The 27,980-nt window shown below is 41.5% G+C and overlaps 1 protein-coding gene across 2 annotated transcripts; it reads left to right on the top strand.

Annotated features, from left to right (window-relative positions):
* Window positions 1-39: 39 nt before the first annotated feature.
* On the top strand, window positions 40-27,458 carry LOC131701864 (rho guanine nucleotide exchange factor 19-like). Of its 2 annotated transcripts, none has more exons than XM_059002395.1 (16): window positions 40-88; window positions 17,669-18,280; window positions 18,725-19,186; window positions 19,945-20,074; window positions 20,415-20,494; window positions 20,805-21,055; window positions 21,821-21,981; window positions 22,253-22,405; window positions 22,953-23,082; window positions 23,839-23,913; window positions 24,035-24,124; window positions 24,281-24,438; window positions 24,709-24,867; window positions 24,993-25,072; window positions 25,187-25,291; window positions 25,387-27,458. In XM_059002395.1, exons 2-16 carry the CDS (start codon window positions 17,701-17,703, stop codon window positions 25,542-25,544), a joined length of 2,772 nt encoding a protein of 923 aa, XP_058858378.1. In that variant the 5' UTR covers window positions 40-88; window positions 17,669-17,700; the 3' UTR covers window positions 25,545-27,458. The 2 variants fall into 2 exon arrangements, with proteins under 2 accessions (XP_058858378.1, XP_058858377.1); XM_059002394.1 differs by lacking the exon at window positions 40-88 and adding an exon at window positions 3,383-3,921.
* Window positions 27,459-27,980: the final 522 nt, after the last annotated feature.

Genomic DNA, 27,980 nt, shown 5'->3' with positions numbered 1-27,980 from the left:
CTCATACATGATCCTCTTGTGTGCTACAGTTTGGGTGACCAGATTTCTCTTCGCAATTCGTGACCACGTTTAACTACATGTTATAGCTGTAAGTATTGCAATTTTCACCCTTATTCTATCATTTTGCATATTTTTCATTTTGTATAGTAGCCTATATGAACAATATTATTCAGGAACTGTATATATTAATTTTTAAGTCCTATCTGGTGCAGTAAAATAGCATTTGGATACAGTGTGTCAAAGGCTTAGTCACAAGTGAAATGAATGTGTAGTTCTAAACTTCACCAAACCGCAGCTTGATTCATCACAGGGCTGAATAGCAGGTGGGGTCTTGCAGGACAGGAACCATGCACTTGCTTGACAAAAGCTTGTGCTCAAATTGCTGTCACCCAGATTCAGGTACAGTATGCCTATGCTATTGTTCCTCACCTCTAAGATGAAACGCACACAAAAACCATCAAACAAACAAATAGACAAAAGCAAGTTGTTTTAGCAGTAGCCTGTTTCCTGAAGGCAACTCGGATCACAGCGCAACGTTTTGTTATTTAGTAGAAGAGTATCCAGGGAATTGAAATAATGTCTCCCTTGTATAATTTTCACTGTGCTTACCATCATCCATAATAGCAGAGAATGAATTAAACCTGATGGGAGATTTACTGAATTACAGAGTAGGATAGATCGTTTTTTTCAATTTAGTGCTGCAGAAAACAAAAGAAAACATTTTCACTGTCCATGGTTACTGCAAAACCAAATCAAACAGTATGACCTGCAACAGTGCACAAAGTACACGCAGATAAACTGATTCACACCCACAGGCTCGTATATCTGGCTTACAGTATGTAGCATTTGCAATTTCAAGCCATAGAAAATCTGGGGAAAGAGAGGAATCGCACACAGCCGTATGGAAGGTTTATGAGGGAGAGGGAAGCTGCTTGAAATAAGAAATAAAGGGTTGCCAGGCTGTAAAACATTTCCCTGTGGAAATATTTGATTTTCTCCAGTTTCATTTAGGTCAGGACATCTCTGGTCCACTGTGTATATTTTGCAATATCAGTTTTATTTTAAAAAGTGTTACATCATCAGGTTTTGGCCCAAATCCCCCCCCACCATTCAAAAGCTTATTAAAGAAGCCAACAGAAGCAAATATATATATATATATATATATATATATATATATATATATATATATTTTTTTTTTAAAGTTGCCATAACAACAAATTAGGGTTTTAATTGATTAATCATTAATCAATTAATCACACCTGTGTGCTTTAAAAAATATATAATAATTGATCGATTAATCTTGTATACCTGAGTTCGGTGCCCGTAGAAATAAACCTTGAAACAATGGCAGTGGGCACTTCTAAAGACCTTGGCTGCTGCTGTCGGCTCCCCTTTCTGTTCCAGCCGTCCTGACAGGCAGGTACAGGAGTTGGACTGGGGGTGGGTGAGTGATCAGGAGTTGGAATTTCATATCATTACACATGGCGTGCAATAATGTTTTTCCTTTTAAAGAACTAGAGAGACTCACCTTGTCCTCACTTGAAGCGTTGAATTCCTGAGCCATTTAAAGATGCAGTTATTATCCACCATTTAAGTTAGCGTGCCTACAGTATGCATAACAGTACCAAAGTGATTCATCCAAAACTTCAAAACACTCAGTCAAAACAAAGTTTATAAGAAACTAAATCAAGCAGATAAATGTTCAGCTAGTGTCTGAAGCTGCTGTAGACTCTACACTTCATCAGTGTACTGAAGAAGACACTTGCTGAAATATAGGCCTACTTGACTTAGTTTCTTATATTTTACAGGGTCACGTCTCAATTGAATACTGTTAATGAAAAGGTCAAAAAAATACCCAACATTATACACGCAGGCTACAGCATAACCAGCAAAGGTACCACCATGGTTTGGTACAAATATTGCCCAGCGGTTTTGATAAGGCAACAAACTAGTACTTATCTTCTATGATACCTGTACCATGGTAATGCAATTAATTACCAGTGTCCCTGGCTCCATTCACTATCCCTGTTGAGAAATAGACTATAGTTTTGTGTAACTTGTGTTACATTAAATAATAGATAATCCTAATTGTACCCTTGTTTTAATTTTAGAACCATTAGAACACAAGTTATTTTGTAATACAGTTTTCTGTATGTGACCTTCGTGCAGACATAATACTTAAATGAAAATGATTTATTGAAAATATTTTAGGCAGAGTCAGGGAAATGGCAGGTGTTACAATCTAATGCTTTAAGGTATTTTTTAAATTTTTTTATTTTTCTACCTGAAGGCACTTTTTTTAAACCTTTTTTTTTTTTACCTTTTTTTTCGCAAAATATATTCAGCCTCCCTCTGGGCGAGGTAGGTTTCCACATGTCAGCGATTCTTGTTCAGAAACACGTTACTTTGCAATAGACAAGTTCATTTCTGCAAATATACCCCGATGATAGTTCCATTACAGGTGAAAACTTCCATAGTAAACATTTTATTTTTGTCCGTCAAGAAATTCCCCATCTTATTGACCCTTGTACTTTATTTGTGTGGATGGTTACAAGGCAGTTAATGGATAATAAACCCATGTTAGGAATTCAGGGAGGTTATTAAAGGTTATTAAACCTTGCGTCTGCTTATTCCCATCAGGCTAGCGGGGCAGGGGCCTTCTATGTGTGACGAAGAAGGCAGTCTCAGGTCCGCCAGTGCCACTTCAGCAAGGCAGGTGCAGACTGCAAGCAGAGGCTGTGGAAGAGCATTCAACTGCTCCACCTTCCCCCTGCCTCTCCCCTTCTCCCTGCCTCTCCCCAGAGAGGAGGTGGCACTGAGGAGTAACACACTCATGTGAGCTGTGCTCACATGAGTGTGTTACTCCTCAGTGCCACCTCCTCTCTCTGCAAGGTCTTTGTTACGGGTAGTCTTCAGCCACCTCAGGCCCACCTCTCCCAGCACATGCCCCTATTTGGAAAGTCCAGGGATTGAGTGTGTGAAGGAGAAATGTCGGAGCTAGTCCCATGATTGAAGCTGTATATGAGGTACTGTAAAATGGAATTGGCTCAAAAGTGCCATGGAGAGTGCCATGGAGAGTGTGAACACTCAGAATACTGTAGCACTCTTTGTTTTTTTGTTTTTTTTTTGCCAGTGGCTTCAGATGAATTGAACTTGGCCTCTTCCAGTAGCCGTTTAGTTTCCCTGAAGGAAAGCTGAGTATGTGGTGTTGACTCTGGTCTAACCTGTTTTTTTTCCTTAGATTTTTTTTTTCAACACACAGGAGGTTAGATAGAGAGAGAGAGAGAGAGAGAGAGAGAGAGAGAGAGAGAGAGAGAGAGAGAGAGAGAGAGAGAGATGAGGGAGGAAGGAGAAAAGAGATTGTAGGCATGTCACGACAGCTTTCTGCATGGTCTGCACACACACACACGCACACACGCCCTCTCTCCCTATCTGTGTCTGGTCTGGCTACAGCACTTCACTATTAGCTAACTACAGCAGAGTCTCTGCACACACAGGCACGGCTTCCCCTGGCATGTCAGTTCATCTCCTCTTTGCTGGCAGGTGCTCTAGATGAAACAATAAATAACGAGAGAGAGAGAGAGAGAGAGAGAGAGAGAGAGAGAGAGAGAGAGAGAGGGAGAGGTGGGGAGAGCTGGAGAGGTGGATAAACATTTCAAGAGAAACTCGCTGCAGCAGCTACTGGAGTGTGTGCTCTGTGTTTTGGACAGCCGAGCAGGAAAGGAGGAACTTTCTTGTCCTTGCGCTACCCAGGAAGTCTGATTCATGGGCGCACGGGATCAGCAAAGGATTAAAAAAGGATTAGGAGGGGCGCGAGGGCAGTAATGGGACCCCCAGCGCTTCCAGATATTGCTCACTATACCTGCAGCTCAGCTGAGAGGCTTCCCAGTGGCTGGGGAAGGAGACACAATTTCCAATGAGGTAAACTGCTGCATTTGTACTGATTAAGTCAGCTTTGCTTATGCTTGTTTGTAAGTAAATCTGTGTTTAATGGTGATCCTATTGATCAGCATTAGTTGTCCTGACGGCTGCATTCTTCTTTACAGACCCAGTGCATTCAGAGCAGCTTGAGAATGTGTTCTTGTTAGATATATATCAAAGAGTAGACTGTTTAGTTTGTAGCACTAATACTGTGCTGATGCTATTAAATATAGCCATACATTTTGGTTCACATGCCAGAAGTCTGGCTGGCTATTTGCAGGGGGGTTATATTTTTAGGATTATGATTTGCAGGTAGCAGTGGCTTAGCAGGGATTTCTATACCCCAATCCCAACCCCCCACAAGAAGCAATTTATAAGTATAGTGCTAGCACTTTATAATATAATATAAAGGCATTAGGGAACAAGTGATAAACTACAGTAACATCATATACAGACATGATAATGCTGTGTAGGGTTAGACCGATTTTTAATGTGGGGCACAACATTCAGTGTGGGGTCGTTGGTCCCCTGTACACCACTATGAATTGTCTATGCGGAGCATGGGAGCTGGTGCTGGCTATGCTGCATAAACAGTCATGTGTTTGTGATGCTGTCATACAGGGTTCCTCTGTCATAGAGTAATGTGATGCCACGGCCGTTGTAAGAGATTCAGCACCATAGTCATTAGGCAAATGACTGTACATTGTGGAAGTCTGACTAGCTCTCACGCTGTAGCATATCGGTCCTTACGGATAGACTACTTAATAAACTGGTAATTCAAGCAAAGACCAGCACTGGTCTATATAGTCAGATGTTTTTAACTGGTCAAGAGTCTTAACGTTGGTCTAAGAGCCGGCTCAGCTGGTTCATGGTCCTTTTAATTGAGCATTCTAAAATCAAATGGTTGTTCACACTTCTAAATGAATCTAATTGCTGCACACCATTTGTTATATACCCGATTGGTATCCAGTTGGAAACCAGTCAATATTTGTTCCAATTCCCTCGTCTTGCTGGTTCCCAGTTCACCGGCAGTTGCTGGAATTTTCAGCAGGGTGTTGTTACAGTTGGAGAGGTCAAGACTGCTGTACAGCTGGGACTCTAGTCTGATAGTTTCATTTAACTGTAAATTGTCATCAGTCAAACAAAAACATTGCATGAGCTGTTATACTGTGTGTATGGAAGAAGTTACCAAGCCACATTGTTTTGTTGAATCTTTGGGATCCTTTAAGACCCGACCCCACTTTGAACTGGACAAGCATTGATAACCCTGCTGTTGTTCAATGACATTCATGACCTGCAACTGCTGCAGGTAACCGCTGGAGCACATGGAGGGTGATGCAGTGGCTGTAGGATGCAGGGGAGAGAGCTGTGCCACTGGATGATGTAAACAAACTGGACAGTATAGTAGTAAAGCAAGTCGCGCAGAGGGCTACACTGTGGGATAAAGCAGCAAGCAGACACTGCGGGCTGATACTAGTTCTTTAGTGACAGATTGAATGCAACACTGTAGCTTTAGCTTGTTTTTTTGGTTGAGTTTTGAATTCCAAACAGAAGTATGCACACCTGTAAGTATAATTGAGGTGTGTCAAAGAGATACCAGCCATCCCCTAAAGAAAGAAGGAATTCCTACTCACTTTGCCAGCAGACTAATTAAAAGGAAGCGAATGGAAAACTATAGATGCTAACACGTCACCTGATGAAGGCTCTGCCATTGTGGTTTTGATTGTATAATCAATGTGTTAAACCTCTTGGAGGGTGAAGGTCATTCTGTTTATTGTCCTCTCCTTTGAAACTATGATCTCTTTATTACCCTCTTTATATAGCGCAGTACCAGTCAGCAATACAATACAGAATATATTTTTAAATGAAAAGTGACAAATGGTCTTTGAGATATATTTCAAGGGAGAGGTGCGATTGGCATTTGTCAACATCAGACAACAACTGCCCTGCTACAAATGAGAGACAAGTTAGTCTAGTCAGGAGAACTCGTCTAGACTCAATATATGACAACTTTGTGTTCGGCCTAGCTTTTCAGAAAATTCAGCCTTTCTTGACAGCGCTCTGTGAATGCCGAGAGATTTCGATTTCCCTCTTGGTAAGCCAAAAAGAGAGGTGGAGTTGAGAAAGAGGAGGCAAACGATACACACAGAGAGGTAAGGGTTATATTTCCAGGATTACCAACTGATTGTTACACAGTTGTCTGTTGACAGGTTCAGGCCAGTACCTTACCTCCCTGACCTAAAACTTTACATTGTAGAAACGCAAACAGCAAACTGACCTAAAAGGGAATTTTGTGAATAGGATCTTTATTATACATCACAGGTCTTTTAATACACATCATACATGCCCACATAATCCCCATATTATTAATCATATTCTAATAAGTGAATTCCATTGGTTTACACCAACATTCTGTGGGAATTCTGAATTGACATATCCTGCAGTAAAGCTGCTTACAAAGCCAATGTATGTTCCTGTAACAGAAGGCCAATATTAGTAATTGTATTCAAGAAAATGTATGCAAGTAACACACCCCTCACATAGATAATCCATTATAAAAACCCTGAATGCATTTCCTCTGTGCTTTGAATAGGATGACATCGTAGTCTGCAATTTTTTTTTTTTTTTTTTTTTATCATTTTCTCCCAATTTAGAATAGCCAATTTTTTTTTTTAGGCTTAGCTCACCGCTACCACCCCAGCGCTGACTCAGGAGCGTGTGCCGTCAGCCAACCACTTTTTTTCACACTGCAGACCCACCATGCAGCCACCTCAGAGCTCCAGCGTCGGAGGACAACGCAGCTTTGGGCAGCTTACAGGCAAGCCTGTGGGTGCCCGGCCAGACTACAGGGGTCGCTGGTGCGTGGTGAGCCGAGGACACCCTGGCTGACCTAAGCCCCGCCCCCAGGCTGCGCTTGGCCAATTGTGCACCGCCCCCTGGGAGCTCCTGTCCACTGTTGGCAGTGGAATAGCCTTGACTCAAACCGGCGACCTCCAGGCTATAGGGCACATCCTGCACTCCACGCGGAGCGCCTTTTACGACTTTTACGACTCGGGAGCCGCTGTCTTGTAACAAATTTGATCGGGTTGCAGCACATAGCAAAGCCTTCATTAAAATAATCCTGTATAAGCAGGTCAAACTAGGTATCTAGAAATTCAATACAGGTGTAAAGGTTAATTGAATGATGCTTGTTTGCATTTGACCACATGAAACATTTCTACTGAAAAAAAAATCTTTTGAGACTGTGAGCGCTGCTTTATAGCGAAAACTGAAGCAAAGTAGGTTTGTTCTTCATTGTGATATTTGTAGAAATGAAGGGCACATTGTATGTACTACTAACCAGAGATACATATCTCACATGTCAAAAGAAAATCAAAGCAAGCGTGAAGAATGAAACACTGCAATATGCACACAGCCTTGTTCTTTATAAGATGAAAGGTTATGAAATTGCATCCACAGAGTCTCCAAGTTGGTTCTAGTATGTTAAAGCCAGCTTGGTATCAGTTTCTCTAGCCTTGTTTTGGGCATGTGCAGTTGCTGCAGGTAGATTCTCTTTTAGGGGCTCTGCTTTGCGTTGCTTCCAAGCACAGCTCAGGTCTGTTACGAGATAATGACATGTTTGAACTCATGCTCAACCCCTCCCAGGGCCATCGCAGCTGCAGACCAAGCCAGAACAAGCTCTGTAAATCTGGGAGACCACAGCGACAGCAATGCTATATCATTTACTGGTCTTCCTCTGCCTCTGTACTGAACAAAATGACGCCCCTTTCATCATGCAGCTGTAGGATTTGTGAGAAACTCTGGTTACTCTGCTTATTACTGTGATTCATGCAGTTCAGATCGCTGTACATCTATCTTAGAATGAAGCATTGGTTTATTTATAAGGCCATTTGGGTTACCACAAAGTCAAAATAGAATTACAATTACCTATTATTGTTTACCTTTGGTCTTTTTTCATAATAATTGCAGGGATAGAAATAAGAATCCTATTACATAGCAGTTTCACCCATTCCAGGTTTTATTACAAACCTGATTAGCCACAGTGGTAATAAGCTCAGGGGTGTATTATTAGACTCCCAGCAAAACCAGGAGTGGATCAAACTGCTATGCAATGGGAGTCTTATATCCATCCCTGTATCGCTGATGTTCACATTGAGATATGCTCCCTGTTTATGAAGGGACATTCAAAAGAAAACTGATTCTTTCGCAGAATGCTTGACACCACTCATTGTTTCTTCAGAGTACCATATTCCTGCAGCCACAACACTGGATGCTTATCTTGTGAGATCTCAGAAGCTAAGCAAAGTTATGACGGGTGAAATACTTGTATGGGGGTCCTCCACAGTGAATCAGGTGCTGCAGACAGTAGAGTAGACTGATCTCAAAATGAATGCTTTAAAACACATTTCTTTATCTTGGCTTATTAACTGTATCAACATTATCACAAGCCCCCCTTTTAAAACACTGAGAAGCTTTTGCTTCTTCACTTCAATTTGTTTTTAAATGATAACGCTAAGGCTTTAGATTTTATTAATAACACTGGAGTATTGCAAAAAAATTGCTGAAATAAATAATTGTAGACTTCTATTTCTTCTAACTTTCCTCATCCACAAAAGCAAATCTTTTGATACAAAAATAAAAATTATTTGTTTTCGAGAAATTTCTAGAAATTATAAATTTCCATTGGGGTATGTAAACTTTTGACTACAACTGTGATTGACTGACTCACACACCTTTCACAGTGCGTTTGCGCCCTTTATTTGAAATACCAAACAAAAATAAATAAACAAAACAAAAACTCCATTTTGGAGCGCTAGCTAAACTTTTTACTTTTGGTTCCTCACTAAAATTGGACGGCTAAGCCGTTTACCGATTTAAAACAATTCTTCAAACACACACATTTCCACACTTCCTTTACAAAACCACACAGGTTTCTTTATCCTGCCAGCCTCTCTCCTCACACAGATTGGAGACCACCCCAATCCAACATTTCACACTGTTTAAATATCTGCCTGCTAAATTACAGGCAGGTGATACTAATTAAACTAAAAACAAATGAACAGGTAGGCAATTAAATTAAATAAACTAATTACACCTGTGGCTGTGCAAACACACACACGCATCTGGAAGGGACAGAAATTAACCCTATCCCTGCCAAGTCTTTAAAGAGTAACTGGTTGAAATCCAATAGAAACTGTTGATTTCTTTGAAAAGCACAGGTGATATCAGGCCTGTGCTTAGAAACTGATGACACTAGAACCTTAGAATCTGTCAAAGAAAAAGAAGAATGCTGTACAGTTCTCTTTTGGCTAGTTTAATGATTAGCCTCTCTCTGAAAACGAATCATCCTTAAAACACAGGCATATAGAGGCTTCAGTCTCTGCTGTCGATACTTTCGCTGTCACAAACATTTAAAAGTAATTCTCAAGGTCAAGTTAAATATTATAACCCTGCCATGAATCTTTATCCTTATGATTTTTGGCAGAACTACTGTATAATAAAAAGAGCCACCCTTAAGATATAAATCATAAATGGCTTGATGTTCTCGGCACCCTAGTAACATTAAGATATGTGAATGGGAGTGCCCTGCAGATGTATGTAATAAAAGGTATTTATCCCTCTTGACGCACAGTTTATTTAATGGACATGGCAGCACACCTGTCCGACTGTTGAACAGAAGTGCTGTCTTTCTTGTCAGTTAAATTGCTGTTTTAGCTACTTGCTGACTATTTTCAGGTCTCTACTGGCTAGGGCGGCTTAGTGTCCTTATGGAGAGAGGGAGAGGGAGAGGGAGGGAGGGAGGGAGGGGGAGCGGGGCGGGCTCAGTTCTAATTCTGCGTTCAATTGACTAGCTCTGTAGGCCCTAGGCTTTATCGAGAATTGAAAACCAGCCTAAAATCGATCTAGACAAACTCCTTCTGTCAGCACTCTGGCAGCTACTTCTACTTTTAGATTTTGACTGATATATTGACCATTAGCAGGAGTGTCCCGGATTGTGAAGGTTGGAAAAAATGAACGTGAATAAGAGATGTTGAGACTTTTGCCCATCTCGTCCATTTTTGTCACACCGTTAGCCCCAGGGCAAATTTCTAATGGTTTCTTTAATGGATCCTGTCCCAGGCTCAAGCAATTTACAAAGTGAAGTTCTTAAAAAGCAGATCCAGTTGGGATTTAGTGACAGAGGATGATGGCTTGCATGATGAAGCAAATATCAACCCATGTCAGTAAAAAACTGCCTACCTGGCAAAAGGCTACTTGAAGTCACAAATGGAATGGATTCATATACATTCATTACCAAAGCAGCTAGATATTTTTACACTACTGTAGGAGTCTGTTGACTGTAGTTTTTCCATTGCAAAGAGAGGTTTTTTAATACCTCTTGAAGTACCATTGATTTCTCCTAAACCATAATAGACTTGCTGAATTTGTTTTGGTCAGCTAACTGTAAAAGCAAGTTTAAGTTGTTTCATTTCCAGAAAGCGATGAGCTTGTTAAGTTGTTTGCTGTCTCTTTACCGAGAGTTGCTATTTTAAGTCTTTTTTTGGGGGGCAGGAGACTTTTTGGGCAGGTTTACACAGGGATCTTGACCTGTAGGTCAAACATACTGTGAGAACTATCCTTGACAGTTCAAAACAAGAGTATACAGCTTGTCTCAACTTGCACAGCTTGTGTTTTGGGTTAGCACAGCTTGTGTTACACCCCTGTTTCCAGAACTGAAAGAGATGCAAGTCTGAAAAGAGAACAGCATAATGTTAATCCTAAATCTATAGGAATTCCAAATGAACAGCTGTCTGATATCCCACTGGGATGCTATTGTGAATTTGAGGCCATTATTGTAACCCTTTTCAAAATGGGATTAATATTTCTGAGTCTTGTGTCAGGTTACCTAATTGAGCCTCAATCAAGCTTTTCTAGATAGAGACACATCTTTCTGCAGAAGGGACTTTGAATGAAAGACCTGTAGGAATGACTTGGAAACTCATGAACTTTAGAATGCATTTTCTACTCTCGCTGCAATGAGCCAATATACTCTGAAGTGCATGGGAAAAGGTCTGTTTCACTTGTTAAAATTCCATATGGAGGATCCAAAAATTAAAATTCAAGAGTCCTGGGTAACGTTAAATGGCTGTGCAGAAAGTCTATGTTTAATAAGTCCATGCATTGCTCAGATTGTATTGTCATCTGGCAGTAGTCTCTCTCTGTGTCTCTATAACGCATCACATTCAAACGTGACAATTTCGAGCCCGCTCTTAGCATTAGCTTGTGACTAGTCTTCCTAATTGTGTTTGAAGCTGTCTGTATGCTGCTTGCCTCAATTGTAGCACACTGTGGTGTTACAGCAGGTTGATTCTTCATTATTGGGTATATACTGTACTGTACTAAAAATGTGGTTTACAGTTGTTTTTTAATTTGATTTCAGTGTTGTTCAGGGGGTAAATTTGTTGGTGGTTGCTAAGGGATAAGAGCAGCTGTGTTTGTGTTTACGTTTTTTACTTGTTAATTTGTTGAGCAGTTCAAGGTTTGTGCAGGCCTTCTCTGTGTTGAAATAGCTGTTTATTTTGAAGAGTGTATATATCTGCTAGTTCTCTCAATGACTTTAGCAAACTTAAGCGTTACATTTGCAAGGTACTTTTCCAGTTTTCCGATGCTTTCTCCAATGGTTATACTATGAATTTACCATGGTTTGCCATGTTTCTTGTTTATGCTTTACCATACTTTAAATGATTAGCCATGCTTTACAATTTTTTCACTATGCTTTATTACACTTTGCTCTGCTTTTACTATGGGGAACTTTTATAACGTAAATCAGTACCTACCTGTAATAGGACTGCAATATGTCTCCATTATGTTGCCATTGCTGGTAGTGCTGTGGTTCGCTAATGGTTCAGCTAGGGTTCTTCACAGTAATGCACAGGTATCCCAGTGATCTTACAAACTTTTCTGTAAGTGAAAGTACTGGTAGAAGGAATTGCAGCCAGAGATTTTTAATGCTGGTGCTTATAGTCATATGATGGGTACACAATCAATGCCAGGCTAACTGTTGCTTAGTCAAGGAAAAAAGACCTTCAGTGGCAGTAAAAACTGTAAGTGGCTGTCAATTTTCTGATTTTATGATCGGTTTCAAAATCCCTGAGATCCATACTAACTTCAAAGTAACTCAGTAAATCATTAACTGTCACAATCTGGCCTTCAACAACAACAACAAAAAAGTAATGATTTGATATGAAAGATAGACAATGCACTGCTTAAAAAAACCCTGAACTTTTACTGGATTTATGTGCTTGGCCTCCTGTCAGGGGCAAGAGAGTTAGGGTTTATTGATTTGCACCAGGACTTTGCAAGCGGTAGAGTAAGAGAAAAAGGAGGAAGCCAGCAGCTGTGTGAGTTTAAGGAGATGCTTCATGATGTCTCTTTAATCTTCTTCGATTCTGCTCTCTTTGTGGAGTATGCACATTTTTCCTCTGGCGTGTTTTCCCCTTGTAATTTTACAGTTCTTTGTAATAATGTACAGAACCATAGGGGTGCTCGTTCACTGCTATGATTAAAGCCTCTTCCATCTTCTTCCCTGAATGATATTGGCGGAATATTTTAACACACAGCAGTTCAAATGTATCGGGTCTTTAAAACATACAGAACCCCAAGCCGGTCCAACTAACTGCTGTAATGTGTGTAAATTCTAAAAGAAACTCAAAATCCAATGACAAATGTTTTGACTTGAAGTATTTTTCAACGTCTTCAAAAGTCTTCATTGTCTTCAAAAAAACACAGAATTCAAAGTGATTTTATTTAAATTTTGTATAATTTAGAAACAAATCACCCCCAGCAGAATTACTGTTAATATATGTAAATCAGTACCAGCGAGCTACTGTATCAGAACTGAACACTTGCATGCATTAGTATGTGTTGCATTGGTCACCCTATACATAATCACCTTTGAAAACAATTAAGAACAATTTGGGTTTGGCCCTGTTTCACGCATCATTAGCGACTCCGACTTTTGGATCGAGTTACTGTGCAGGATTAAAAATGGAACACATCACCCCGGTTATTAATTTGCAATGTAATTTCATAAAACCCCTGATCAATGAGCCTGCTTTACTGAGCTTTTTCATGAATAGAGGCTTGTTGATATCCAAGCTAGAAACCTGGATCATGATCTTTATAGGAGATCACTTCAATACACACTCTGTGCAGAATTTACAAAGACCTGCAATGGTTTAAGACGTGTGTAAACACAATTTACCCAACTGTCACATAACACTCGAGTATCACAGTGTTAGTGTAAACAGCGCCCTTTCCAGAGTTGCAAGTCTGAAATAGCCTGCAGCTCGGTTTTACTGTTACACAAATAGTTGGAATTCCTTTCCCGCCCTGTGCTTAGTAAATGGCCTGGCTCAATAGGGAGATGCACACAGCTTCTGAGACTGGGATTCATTCTTTCTTGTGACAACACAATATGTGAATGGATTAATTACAGATTACTGTATATACTATTTCGAAATTAACAGTTTTTAAACAACCATCAGTTTTCAATTAACTCGGTAAAGACCAGACACTTGTTAGTGTGTAAAGTTGCACACAGGACCATGTTTCACATTTTAAATGTTCGTTAAAATCATATGTATATTTTTTTATATAATAAATCCTGAGAAGGGAAGGCTTTGTTAAATAGCTAGCAGAGTTTGCATATCCTTGTGTTGAAGTCCAGCATGAGGTAATGTAAAGAGATCCTCTGATTTGGCAGGTGAGGGAAAGAGCAAAGTAACACCATTTTAAAACAGTAACATACATTTAAAAGGGTCATTATTACAAAATCATAGAAAGCACTTAAAATGGGAAACCAGAGGTGAGTAAGCATATAATATATGAGGGTCATTCAAGCGAAAACTGCCCTGGAGTTATTTCTCTGTGTACCGTTCTTTCACTTTTATGTATATGTCAGACTGACAGAACCACACGGCGTTCATCACTAGGTTGACAAATGATTCAAAACTCTGGTTGTTGCAAAACAGCATTATTTTGAACAGGGCAGCCTAGGGGCATCCCGGATAGGGAAACAGTTTGAGAGATTCTGTTCTATCCTCCTAGAAAATGCTTACTCACAGAGTGTCTGCAAACCATTTAAATGTGCGTCCAGTGACCCTGAATACGCATAGCAGGGGAACCACATGACTGGCCGTTTCAGAATTCTGGAACCACTGGCGGTCAGGTATGTTAAACGTGGGGTTGCACAAAGAAACTAATTAAGTTGTCATGTCAGTTCACTCGGCAATATTTGTGAATAGCCATGACGTCATTTCCTTTGACCAGTGGATTTAGGCCTATCCATGTGTGTAAGGAGTGTCCAGTAGTGGCTATATTCAGTTAGGCCCCCCTGTAGAGTAGTATGCCCCGATGCTTCAATTTCTAGGGCAGGCGTTTTCAACCTGGGGTACGAGTACCCCTGGGAGTACACAGGGCGACTCAAAATTGAAAAAATAATTTTAGTAAAAGCAATAGCGGTTGGTTGAATTGTTTTCATTGTTTGATAGAGTGAAGCCAAATGATTTTTGCAGAATACGTGAACATGTGTACAGCTATGGCCAAAAGTTTTGCATCACTTAGAATTTTTGGATTGTGACATAATAAAAATAAAAATAAAAAACTATGTGAACCGAATTTAGATATTTTATTAAACATCATGTAATCAAAGAAAATACAAAACGGTATCGAAAAGTCTACTGGAAACCATAATGGTAGAACAATATTTCATGTTAGATTTCAAAATGTCAAATTTGTCAATTTTTGTCAGTTTGTTGTTCAGTATATGGACAACTACAAAGTGGTATGTGGTATGTTAACATAACATTATTTAGCAGGTTTCATTCAACCTTTAGTGAATTAGTTAATTATACAGGGTGATGCAAAACTTTTGTCATAGCTGTAGAGTTACACTGTGCCAATGCAGAAAGACCCTTTTTTTATTGAATCTCTCACAATGCTGTATTGTATTTTTTTTAATTGTGATTTTGGTTTGTTTGGGTACTTAACAGCAAGTCCTAATCTCTGTGTCAGTGTTTCAGCAATGGCTACTGTGTCTGTCTGTACAAGTCTCAGCTTGTCTCACTACTGCAAGACTACTTAATGTTATAATTACATCCAAATCTATCTGTGGCCTCTCAGCTCTGTGGGGGAGTGATGTGTCAGTCACAGCTGCCCCTGAAACACACATTGGTAAACACCCTGATGCAACTTGCTACACTTCAGTTTAATGTACCACGAAATAAACAATTCTAAATGTGTTTAAACCAATCAGTCCCACAGGCTGCAGTGTTAGCCCAGATATTTTGCAATGAATATCAAAGTGGAATGACTTGCTAAAGAAAGAAAAAAGTAACTGTTAGGGGTGTGCTGATAAATCCATTCAATAATGTGTTGATTTCAACATGAGACAAGCTGTCCTTCCCTCACCTTTACAATTTGCTTCCAATCAGATATATATATATATATTTATTTTAACTCAACACATTAATGAATGGATTTATTTAATGCCTGATGATAAACACTTCTTAAAGGCAATTAGGACAATGTGTAAGAGTATCAGCACACCCCTAGTAACTGTCAAGACTGGTGCAATTAAATATAAGCATCTTATGTCAGCTCTCCATCAAAGCCTATAAGATCTACAGTCAAGCCTATAATGGATGAAACAGATCAGCAACTGGGAGATGCAGCATTTATATATTACAGGGAACACGGACAGAGAGACATTGCAGGCTTGCGTTCTGCACGGATCATGGTGTTGGTGGCTCAGCTGTAAACTTGAGTAAGGGTTTTGTGTTGCTAATTAAGCCTGATTGAGTTTGAGTGATGCTAAACCACATTTCAGACAAGCAGGGATGTGTCACAAATTGGAAAATATAAAGAGGTAAAAATTTCCTGAGCTGATTGGAATAATATTGAAAGCGCCTCACCAGTTAAGTGGTCTGGTTGCATTTTGTTGCTCAAGATGCTTTATGAGACACAAATAAAAGTGAAACTCCCCATGGAAGAGTTTAGTGAACCGGCACAGCTTATTGTGATCATTACTGCAACCAGGTTTGGTTCTTTATCAGGTTAGCTCTCCTATAACACAATTTGGATTAGAAGGGGTTCTCATCTAAGGGACAGTCATAGGACCGTGGTATCACAATGGTACTGCATAAAGAACTACACACTGTAGAACCACTGTGCTAACCTATCAGGGCCACTGTACAGTGCTGTCATTGCTGGTACCAGTAACGCTGTGGTCTGCTCATGATTCTACATTGTTTTTAATAATATCTCAATCGGATTTTTCCAAACCTTCTTTTTTTTCTGTTGGGAGTCCTGGTGTTACTTAACCAGGATTCATTCTCAGTGAGCCATTTCAGATTACACAGCAGGAAACCATAACGTTTATCTAGCACCAATTAACAACAAAAGTGCTGACGACAGACTGCGGCCATCAGACAGAGACAACCACTCTAAAAAGCGTCTGGGAGGCAACCATCCCTGCCTCCCCCCCCTTACACACCTACCCTTCCCAAGCTGCTCCTGGCTTCCTGGAGTTATTTCCAGCTGGTGGGAGATGAAAAGCTTCATTGTTTAGGAAGTGCACAGGTAGCAGCTAGTTATCAGCGATGCAGCATGTGTGTTTTTTTACCCAAAAGAACAGACAGATTAACAAAAGGGGGGGTTAACAGTATTACAGGTTTGCGTTCGGCACAGATGATGGTTTTGGTGGCTCGGGGAGGATTATCTGCTGCATACCTGTTGTCTGGAGGGAGGGAGGGAGGGATGGAGGGAGGGAAGGGAAGGGAAGGAGACCTGGTTGGCGCAGTAGAAATATCCCTCTACAGGATAGTGGCTGCCTTCACCTCTGGGCTCTGGGGCCTGGTTGGAATCTAGTGATCCAGGAACAAAAGTGAGTGGTTTTATCCTGGTTCTGTCCAGATCCCATCCACTAAAACAAATCATTCCAATTGGCAATAAAAATGGCCCGGTTTATTGTTTGAGTGTTTCAATGTAGAAATGGTTGTTTACTGGCCACCAACTGCAGTCTGTAATTTGACACTAAATGCCCAACTTCTTTCACAATAAATTTGTTTCCAGCGGTATCGCTAGTCATGGGGTTAAAAGAGTAATCACCAAGGCTTTAAAATACATTTTCTTGCATGTCATAACGTAACAATATCTTAAATGTCCCAAGGATGGAAGTAAAACTCCCATTGCATGGCAGTTTGATCCATTCCTGGTTTTACTATGAGTTTAATAAGACACACCTGAGTTTGTTGCCTACACACTGTGGCTAATCAAGCTCATAGTAAAATGCATTAGGAGTCTGTGTCTCTTGTTTTGCTGCTGTTCTTTTTCTTTTCTAGACTTCATTTGCCGTTTGGCTCAGGTGATGCCCAATTATCCTGCCACAACACATTTAGATGTAATTGGACTCCATCTGGCTTCACAATTTCCTACGTGCTTCATAGAATGCACATGTACAGCTCAGGGGAGGTCCAGTTACCGGTAAAACAGGAAATTAAAAGGAAATAAAGTCAACAACCAATAAAGTTTAGTTCTGTTTAGTTTTCTTGCATTTTGAAGGCTATTTTCTCCAACATAATCCAATGGTTTAATGCATAGGGTTTAGATTTGAATTCAAGATCAGTTTTAAGGTTTCTTTTGAGGGTACTTGACTAAATATTACATCCAACTGACTGTCTCTCTCTGTTCCTCTTCGGTCTCTCAGCGTCAGGTGTCTGCACACCCTGCTCCCTGGATATGGACTACCGCCCCCTTCCTGACTTCCATCCCCACCTCAAAACGTTCCTGTACCGAGGAGAGAGTGGCGAGATGTGGATTCCCGGCTCACCTGAGGCCCAGGCTCTGAGCGAGGGCCTGAAGGACAGGCCTTTCCCCAGGCACCACATTGCCGTGTGCAAGCAGGAGTCCCTGACCTTCATTGAGCTACCTAACCTTTCTAGCGCTAACGGACTGCATGCCCCAGCCCTGGAGAGCCAGGGGCCTTGTTTTGGCACAGCCATCAGCCACTCAGACTCCAGCGGATGGCCAAGCACTGTGTGTTCAACAGATAGCTGGAATTACAGAGGACTGAGGCTCAATGTGGACCACAACGTGGGGCCGGAGGATATACCCATCGGGGAGCCCAGCTGGGCGGACTTACACGGTGTGAGGGACTTGGAGAGGAATTCAGTCCCCCCTAGTAAGACCCCTCCTTCTCCCCTAAGTGACTGGGAGTCCTGCAACGCTTCTTCTCCCACCCTCGACATCAGGCCCAGTCTGGAACTGTGTGGCCTGCAGCGGAGAACCTCACAGGGCTCCGATCGGGAGAAGTCAGTCCGTGAGTTTGTTACTTCCTACTTCACACACACACACACACACACGCACACACTGAAACACATTAAAGTCTTTTTTTTATCATTCTGTTATTTACTTGTGTGTTCTTTTTAACATGTCTGGTGGTTATTTCTCTAACCATTGCCAAAATACTACAGTACAGTACGGTTTTCAGCTCACATAATACCACCATGGCAAAAACACCTTACTACTCCATTTTTCAGGCATGCAGGTAAAGCAGTATAAGATTTTTTTTACTTGCACACATTGATGTTGTCATGGTGGTATCATGTGATGTCAACAATGCTAACTTTGGCCAGTCCTCAATTAACCACAAGAAACCATTAAAATAAAGATAGTAGTAAAGGAATGAGTAGCAAAGATGACTTTTACTTTCTGTTAAAAACCAACAAGAAGGCTTAAGCAGCAGGGTACTTTTGTTCTGCAGGCAGGAAGATGAAAGTGTATTCCCCCGAGAGTCTCAGCGACGAGTCTTTGAGCAGCCCGAGTCTGGAGTGCGAGTATCTCTTTCCTGGGAGCATCTTTGAAGAGGAGCTAAACACCAAAGAAGCCTCCCCCATGGACGCAGTCCTGCCGGCAGGGGGGATCGAGACTAAACCCCCCGCAGAGAAGCAGGACACAATCCTGCCGGGACACACTCTTCAGGATAAATCGTCATCAGATGCGGCAGACACGACAGACTTTTCTGAAGGCATTTTGGCTGCAGAAACAGCCAATCAGAGCTCTCGGAACAGTGAGCAGGAACGCAGGCGGTTCTCTGCCTCGGAGCTGATCAGCCGGTTGCAGCTCTCTCAGAGGAAGAGCTCCTTCTCCCTGAAACTGGGCAAATCGCTCTCCGCCAGGGTCACGTCAAAGGACAAGGGGGCCCCGCGCAGCCTCAGTCCTGAAGGTAAGTGCTGTGTACAGCTATGGCCAAAAGTTTTGCATCACCCTATAGAATTAACTAGTTTTGCTTCATAAAGTCGAATCAAACCTGCTGCCTAATGTCATGTTAACATATTTAATGACATTCCGCTTTGTAGTTTTCCATATACTTAACGAAAAACTGTGAAAAATGTAATAAATCTGACATTTTGAATTCTAACATGAAATACTGTATTACTGTTATGGCTTCCGATAGACTTTTGCAATATCATTTTGTAGTTTCTTTAATACATGATATTAAATAAAATATCTAAATTATGTTCATGTATATTTTTTTAGGCCATAGCTGTGGTCCTTTGACATTTTGTAAACATACCAACACTTAAAACTCGCTAGCCATAGCTAAATTATTCACTGGTGGTAAATCATTTTATAGAAAGATTACCTTTGCATACCTAATTGAACAGTTCCACAGACCCTGATTAGTACACATATTGGACTACAGTACCTAATGTTACCTTTGGCAAGGTAATCCAAGACTGTGTTAATCAAGGCCTGTGAAACCAGCCCTCAGTCAGTCTGCTAGCGCAAAACTACAGGGCAGTGCTGAAAGGGTTAAGCATCATCTATTTCTAGAGTGCGGCTAGTTGCGTAGCGGCAGTTTTCTGTGCACACTTAAACCTAAATGCCTATTTTACTGAATAAGACGTTTGATCTGTGAAGGCTGTGAAGAATGTCGATCTGTTTTAATCTTCTCCCTTGTCTTTGATGGATCTGCCGCAGGCAAGCAGAATGCCAGGGATCAGAGCTCAGCGAGTTCCATTGACAGTGCTCCTCACAGCCCCCTTGGACCAGGACCCCTACTCCCTGGTGACTGTACAGTGCACGTCCACAAGGGGACCTCGAGACATAGGTTTGATAGACCGCGGTTCACAAATTGCATCCAATTTAAAAGATGGTCTAACCAAATTAATCTTTTTCCTAGGAAATCCTATCCAGTTCTATACATCTATTCAAATCTTAAAAATTATTTTACAAATATGTTTTTTCTGTTCGTTCTTTCAAATATTGGCTGTTCAGTGGGGTTATATATCTTCCAGCGAGAGAAGTCTGGATTTTTTAGCAAAGTTATGCTTCCTAGATCTGCATACAAATGTGCAGCATTAGCTACAATGGATATATACATATAAAATGAGAGCAGGTGAGTGGGAGGCTTGTTTTAAAATGAGTTTGACTTTTCATTCCCTTTACAGGAAGAATTCCATAGAGGAGAATGCCTACACGCCAGCTTTCCCCAGCTACATAAACAGGCTTTCAAGATTTATGCCAAACTGTAAGAATTATTTTCATATTTGAATCTTTTTTTTAAAAATTATTTTATTTGGGGCTGTGTCACGAAGTTGAAGAATGACACAAATTCATGAAAAATGTATCTCTTTAGAGTTACAGGTCTAATTTAAAAACCGCAACTCTGTTCCATTATAAATATTCAATGCTTTACAACACCAGCATTGATACCTAGATCGGAAACTTAACATGGTGCAATTCTGCACGCACAGACTGAAAGAGATCTACCGTAGTGTTTGCACATGCAGGCTTCTTAAATATTTTTAAGGGGGTCCTCTGCTCTGTGGTTTCCATAGCGATCCTGTACCAGGAATACAGCGACGTTGCTATAAACCGGGAGATCCAGCGGCAGCAGTGGGCAGATGCCATCAACGAGGAGGATGAGGACGGGGTCGCCCAGCCCAGCTGCAACATCTCGCCAACCAACTCCTTCCGCTCGCAGCGCTCCTCGCGAGGCTCCGCCTTCTCACTGTGGCAGGACATCCCCGACGTGCGTGCCAGCGGCATGCTCGCCACCTTCAGCAACGAAGAGCGCAAGCTGCAGGAGGTCAGGGCTTGTAAACCCGGACTCATAGAAGAGTCAAACCCCAATCAGCATTAGCAAGTGCATTTCAATGAACCAAATAGGGGGTTTATCAAAAGAGCATGCTTGACTGATTCACTGCCCTCATTAAGAAAAGTCTAGTAAAGAGCGAGAGCTGCATAGGATGTGATTTAATTCCAATAGTTAGAACACAAGCACAAGAGTTTGGGAATGAGAAAAGGCCGTTCAGCCCATCAAGGCCCTTGTTAGTACTACTATGTCACCTGGTGGGCTATTCCATGTATTTGTGGAAAGAAATTGCTTCCTACCTTCCGTTCCAAACTTACTTTTACTCGGCTTCCATTTGTGCCTCTTGTTCTTTTCTCTGTGCTAAAAAAACAACCCAATGTCCTTTGTTCAAAGTCCCAATTTTTTTATTGATTATAAAATAAAAAAATGCATGTAAAATTTCCAAGAATGGACCATGATCTGACTGTATGTAGGAAGCAGAATATAAACAAGCTACATTCAGTATAAGGTGTCTGTTGAACTGATCCAAAACCATTGTTTAAATAATTAAAATATCTTTTTTTACGTTAGAAGTATATAAAAAGTATATTTTAGTGATTTAAATAACTGCAGCATTTAGATTGACTGACTGCTGTTCCAACTGAACAGACCCCAGGTTCTTACAAAAGTGTAGAGCAAATGTAAGACGCGCATGACTTGAGTGAATTGGGTTTCCAGGCTGACCGCAGCTGCCTGTCTGTCTGTGTGTTTGTTGAGCAGGCCAAGTTTGAGCTGGTGACGTCCGAGGCCTCCTACATACGCAGCCTGTCCATTGCGGTGGATCACTTCATGTGCTCCCGGGAGCTGGCTGACTGTCTGGGAACCCAGGAGCGTCAGTGGCTCTTCTCCAAACTGCCCAATGTCAAGGCTGTCAGCGAGAGGTACTGTAGGGGTCAGGGGTTAGTTAGAGTTAGAGGTAGAGTTAGGGTTAGGGTTAGGGTTAGGAGGCAGGGAGGATGTATGCTGTTAATAGTGTAGGAATTGGAGGCTTTTGAGGATAGTGGAGATCTAGTGCCTGTGAAAAGTGAGGGACTGACAACCCTGGATCACTAATTTGACAAGGCTTCAGTTGTGCGGATCAGGGTCCAGGCAATCGTTTTTATTTTTCCGTCCTGTTCACAATGGTCTGGTGTGGTTCCACTGTCACTGCAGGTTTCTTCAGGACCTGGAGGTGCGGCTGGAGGAAGATATCCTGCGTTTTGATGTGTGTGACATCGTGCTGGCTCACTGCCCTGCCTTCCGCAGAGTCTACCTGCCATACGTGACCAACCAGGCGTACCAGGAACAGACCTACCAGAGGCTGCTGTAAGGAACCACAGCTGCCTACTCTTAAAACTCAGTTCATTCACCTTTAACCAGGAGGAGAACCCATTGAGATATACGTCCAGGAATTGCCAAGGGTGTTTATCCTATTGATTGAGTTGAGGTTCCAGGGATGGAAATAAGACTCCTATTACATAGCAGTTTTACCCTTTCCAGGTTTTATTACAAGCTTGATTAGCCACAGTAACTCAGGTGTGTTATTAAACTCATAGTAAAAACTAGCAATGGATCAAACTACTATGCAATAGGAGTCTTATTTCCGTCTAAGTCTTAGTTCAGTGATTTCAAAGTCTGAATTGATGGATTTTATTAATTAACTTATATATACTTCATGGCGGGCTCTATCTGTCCCTTCAGTGGATGGCCAAATGCGGTCTTGAACCCAACATGGCTCACTGACGGAGAGATGTATTTTACCTGATACCTCAGTAAACGATACTAACTTAGTTAACTGGACAGCATCATCCCCTCCCGTTGCGCTGTCTTGGCTGTGTTAACTCGACTCTGTAACCTGCCCCTTGCTCTCCAGGCAGGAGAATCCCCGTTTCCCAGGGATCCTGGCTCGGCTTGAGGAAGATCAGGTCTGCCAGCGGCTCCCTCTCACCTCCTTCCTCATCCTGCCCTTCCAGAGGATCACACGGCTCAAGATGCTGGTCGAGGTAAGACGTGGGGAACCCCTTCCACAGACAAGAGCTAAACCATAACCGCTACAGCACGTCCTTCCTTTCCAAACCAGTGGAGTGGATGATTCAAGTATTGCTCGATTCAAGATTTGACATTTTTAGTCTACATGTTTATTATTGGAAATAGATTTTTAACATGCCCGCAAAATTGAAAGGTGTTAAAAGCAACTGCTGGACGTTGACAAACACCCCTTCAAGATGGTGGATGGCAGGATAGGTAAGGGGACACATCAAGACACTGCTCTAGTTTGTAATGAGAACATCACTCTTTTGAAGCAGTTCATATTTATTTACTATAGTGAGATAACATAATTGCACCTATTGCCACTTTTTTGCCTAGATTTCTTAATCACAGCAATTCAATTTTCCAACATACCACAAAACAATAGCATATGCCACTATAGCTTACTGAACGTAACCCATATCTCTGAGAAGAGCCTGGCACGCCATGCACTCATCTGCCCTGCAGCAATTACACTGAGCATTTCGTTCATACATTATTGAAAAGGACTAATGTTCCCCTTGTATTAACAAAACACAGTGTCTATAATACAAGGCTTGTGCTGGTAGTAAAAATAAGTTTGTAAAAAAGTACTAAAACCCTTACTTTGCAATGAAAATATGATTCTCAGCAGCCCTGACAAAATCCAATTGAAAAAAACGAGTTACCTGCGTTAATATCGCCCTCATTAGCTAATGATGTTCTTCCTTTTTTTTATTTTCAATTTTTAGAATATCTTGAAGAGGACCGCCCCAGGATCTCAGGATGAAGACACAGCCACCAAGGCATTTAATGAACTGAAAAAGGTAACATGGTGCATTGCAAAACCTTGTTTTTGAGACCATCGCTACATGACTAATAATGGATTCGTAACTGCACAGGCTGCCCTGTGTTGTTGCTTGACCCTGATTCTTTTCACACCTGCAGCTTATCAAGGAGTGTAACTCCAGCGTTCAGTCCATGAAGAGGACCGAGGAGCTCATTCACCTCAACAAGAAAATCCACTTCGAAGGCAAGGTAGGGGCAAGAAGTCCTCTCCTTAACACAACCCTAACCTTATATTTTCTATATTATTAATAAAGTAAAAAAAAACACATATATATATTTACTCTCCCTAATAAACCTGAACCCCGACCCCGGTCCACTGGTCCACTCTCGTTTTGTTCCCTACAGATTTTCCCACTCATCTCACAGTCCCGCTGGCTGGTGAAACACGGTGAGCTGGTGGAGGTGGACACTCAGACCATAAGCATGTCTGGGTCAAAGTTCAAGCTGCGCCCTGTCTACCTGCATCTCTTCAATGACTGTCTGCTGCTGTCCCGGAAGAAGGAGTAAGTCCACGGGGAGACGTTGTATTGGGGACGCAGGGTAGTGTATGTATACAGTGTGTATCATGTGGAGGTACAGCGACATATACAGCTGTTCACTTTTAAAGTACCAGCTGACATTTTAACACAAAGATGTAGAGCTTTCTATTGCACTGATATTGAGGATCAGTTTTCCTTGAGGACATTATTTTTCAAAACGCATTCTCTAAAACGGAGTTGGCCACAGAAATCAGCATTAAAATATTTCATGAATATGCCTTGGTTTGCGTACAGGACTGGAAAGTTTGCTGTGTTTGTGCACGCGAAGATCGGGGAGCTGAAAGTGAAGGATTTGAACATGAAGCTGCACGGGATCTCCGGGTTCATCTTCCACTTGCAGCTCTGCGAGGAAAGACGACTCAAGCACCAGATCCTGCTCAAAGCAAACACGGAGTGAGTGTCCTAAATCACAGCATCATGAATAAATTACAGGGCTGAAATGAATGCAGTATTTTATATATATATAGGGAAGCACACTAGCCTTGCCATACATCAGTGAATGGTTTCTGCCTGTTTAGGAGTGAGAAGCAGCGGTGGATTGCAGCCATGTTCCCCTCAGACCCTGTGATGAGCAAGGGCCAGATCAGTGAGAATGAAGGTGAGCTGAGGAGGTGATTAAGTGTGTCAAGGAGTGGGTGAAGAGATAAGTGTGTAAGAGTGTGTGAGTGGCGTAGCAGTGCTGCAGGGTGACCAGCTGCCTCTTTCTGTTCAGACTTAGCCCAGGTGCAGTGCATTAAAAGCTACAAAGCCCAGGAGCATGACGAGTTGACACTGGAGAAGGCAGACATCCTTCAGGCCAAAACCAGGACCAGTGATGGTGAGACTCTATAGAGAGAACTGGATGAATAGCCTATTTTCTGTAAAGGTATTTTCAGGAATACCATATACAATAATGCTTTGTTTTTGTGCCAGGTTGGATTGAGGGGATCAGGCTTTCAGACGGGGAGCGGGGCTGGTTCCCCAGGAACTACGTGGAGGAGATCACAAGCCGCAGTGCTCGGGTCCGCAACTTGAGAGAGAACAACCGCATCAAGTGTGCCACGCAGAAACTGGAGGAGGAGTACTTGTAGCTCTGCACTACTAGCCACAGCCTGCAGGGGGCGGGGGGCAGGGGGCACTGCACACACCAGTAGCCAGGAACTGATGCCCTTTCAGCCCTCAGTGGATTTCCCTGCTGTTTGTGGAGTGGCATGTTTACTGCTGGAGTTAACAATCAAGTGATTTACAGCACTTCAGCTCTTGATTGATTTTTATTAGGCGTCCTCAGCGATTTCATTCTGCAGTCTCCTTGGGTTCAGCCCACAAGGAAAACAGTCATTCCCTACACCCGGCATGTATTTCCGACCGCCTCTCAATTTATTTTAAATGCCTTATTTATTTTTTCATTCCTCGATAAGGAACGGGTCCTGTACTCTCCAGTTTTTTATTGTTACGGAGGCGTATGTGATTACTGAATCCTGCCAGAAGGCAACTTTGAAGAATTAAACAGACACAAGAAACCTAATGATTATGATCATTATTATTATTATTATCATCATTAATGCATGGTGCAATATTCAGACTGATTAGTTGGAGATCCAGTGAGTATCATTATTCTCACAGAAGCTAGGCGTGACTTTTCTTTTACCGTTTCTTCAGGTCCCTAGTGGCTACAGCGTTCCACAATCATGTTCAGTTTAACACTGATACCTCTTTTCCACGGTACAACCGAGCCGCTCAGTTCTTCATATATTACTGAATACGACTGAAATGCAACTGAGGGCTGATTACACAAAGAGGATAATAATGATTCTCAGAGAGAGCTCTAATTTGGATCTGACGAGCAAGATACTCTGCCTTAGCTGCCGCGACGTAATTACAAAAATCATTAACCCCGCCCCTGCCCTTGCTCGGCTCCAAGCCAGATTCAGATGCGTTGTAGAGCCAGAGTTTCACAGTTTGGTTCTCATTGTGCTTGGCAAACACCAGTGGAAAACCACCCCTACTGTGAGGGCCTCGGATGTGCCAGTGGAAAAGGGGTATGAGATATTATTCCTTGGTATCTGTGTACTAAATGATCTTATAGTTTAGTCTTTGGGTGCACTCCACTTCATCAGAAAGCAGACATTGTTGATATACCAATAGTTTACGTACTCCAGAGGTAAGTGAGCCAAACATGTACTGTACTGCATTCTGTGAGCCAAACATGTACTGCTAATGCAGAAGCATGAGTATAATGGCAAGATCAGTTGCCTTAAATAAACACCAATGTCATGTTATGTAATGGTTTTGCATGGAACCAAATAGAATCAAATGTAACACAGTCAAGCATTGAATTACCTGATCTGCAGGTGACACAGCAGCAAAATAAAACCATTATTCTTTGAACGAAATGGAACCACTCAGTAGAGGTTCAACCTAATCTGTGTTCGCTTGGGAGGCTGCGTTAGAATAGTATGTACAATCATATCTTTTGAACGAACATCGAATGCGTCTGTTCTGTTCAGCCCGTTATGATTGGATCTGCTTTTGGGTTAGCCTAAGAATAAATCTTAAGAAAAACATATTGTGTTGTCTGATTACTTAGTATTTAATGACAGGGGATGGGTTGTGTTAAAAGTGAAAGAAAAAAAGACTTTAAAGTGATGTGTTGTTGAACCGACTATAGGAATGCATGCAAGATGTAAAGGTTTTTGCTAATCGTTTATCTTGTGCGTCATAAATAAATATGCAATTACCCATTTATTAAAGTTTAGTTAAATCCACAGCTATACAATATGAATATTATTTTAAAAAACTTTATAATGATGACATACATAACTGTCTTAAATATTTGTTGGAGCTACCAATATAAGTCTTAATAAACATACTCAACTTTTTTTTTTTATCATGTAGCAACACTTGAATTAATGGGTAAATGCATATCAATTCAATTTATGCCACACAATTTTAACAGCAGATTTGTATTTTGTAATACCTTACATAACGGGTAATAAGCAAAGCTTTAAAACCCATTTCTCACCTATCGTTAGTATTAAAAACACATTCTCACAAGTTGTTTTTCTTTCCAGACTTTACTTTCACTTTGACCCATTCAGATAGATACAGGATGTGCTACTGCCCCCCCCCCCCCCCCCCCGGCCCCAAAAATGAAGGTTGGTGGGCCCCTCTCTAATCGGGCCGATCTATTTGGCCCAACTTCGCACACTGTCTTTACCTCTGTTATTCTCCTATTAAAAATAATGCATTGCTTTGAATATGACACTACCCAGAAGCCCAGCGATGACGCTTGTATGACCCAATTTTGTATCTGTATTTGGCCAGTGGATAACGAGAAATCAGGTGGTTTTGTCGGCGTTGCGCTGTTGGTCTGTCGTGGAGCTGCCTGTCTGTATGCTGTGTGAGAGTCGAGTGATTTAAAAAAGCAACTAGCTGTTTTGTGAGAGTTCTATTTTGTGGAATCATTTTGTAGTTCTTGTGACAGAGAAAGAATGAATCTGTGCTGCAAATCTCCCTCCTGACCTGAG

Source organism: Acipenser ruthenus, chromosome 27, assembly GCF_902713425.1.
Source record: "Acipenser ruthenus chromosome 27, fAciRut3.2 maternal haplotype, whole genome shotgun sequence".
In the NCBI taxonomy this organism is placed as follows: Eukaryota; Metazoa; Chordata; class Actinopteri; order Acipenseriformes; family Acipenseridae; genus Acipenser; species Acipenser ruthenus.
The sequence above is the reverse complement of the archived record's forward strand: the minus strand, read 5'-3'. Positions and strand labels throughout refer to the sequence as shown.

Excerpts from the sequence above, each read along its gene's own strand:
- LOC131701864 (XM_059002395.1), top strand. The coding sequence starts at position 17,701 with ATGGACTACCGCCCCCTTCCTGACTTCCATCCCCACCTCAAAACGTTC. Across the intron at positions 22,406-22,952 it reads CAGACCTACCAGAGGCTGCT|GCAGGAGAATCCCCGTTTCC; the intron begins GTAAGGAACCAC and ends CTTGCTCTCCAG. Across the intron at positions 24,439-24,708 it reads CTGCTGTCCCGGAAGAAGGA|GACTGGAAAGTTTGCTGTGT; the intron begins GTAAGTCCACGG and ends GTTTGCGTACAG.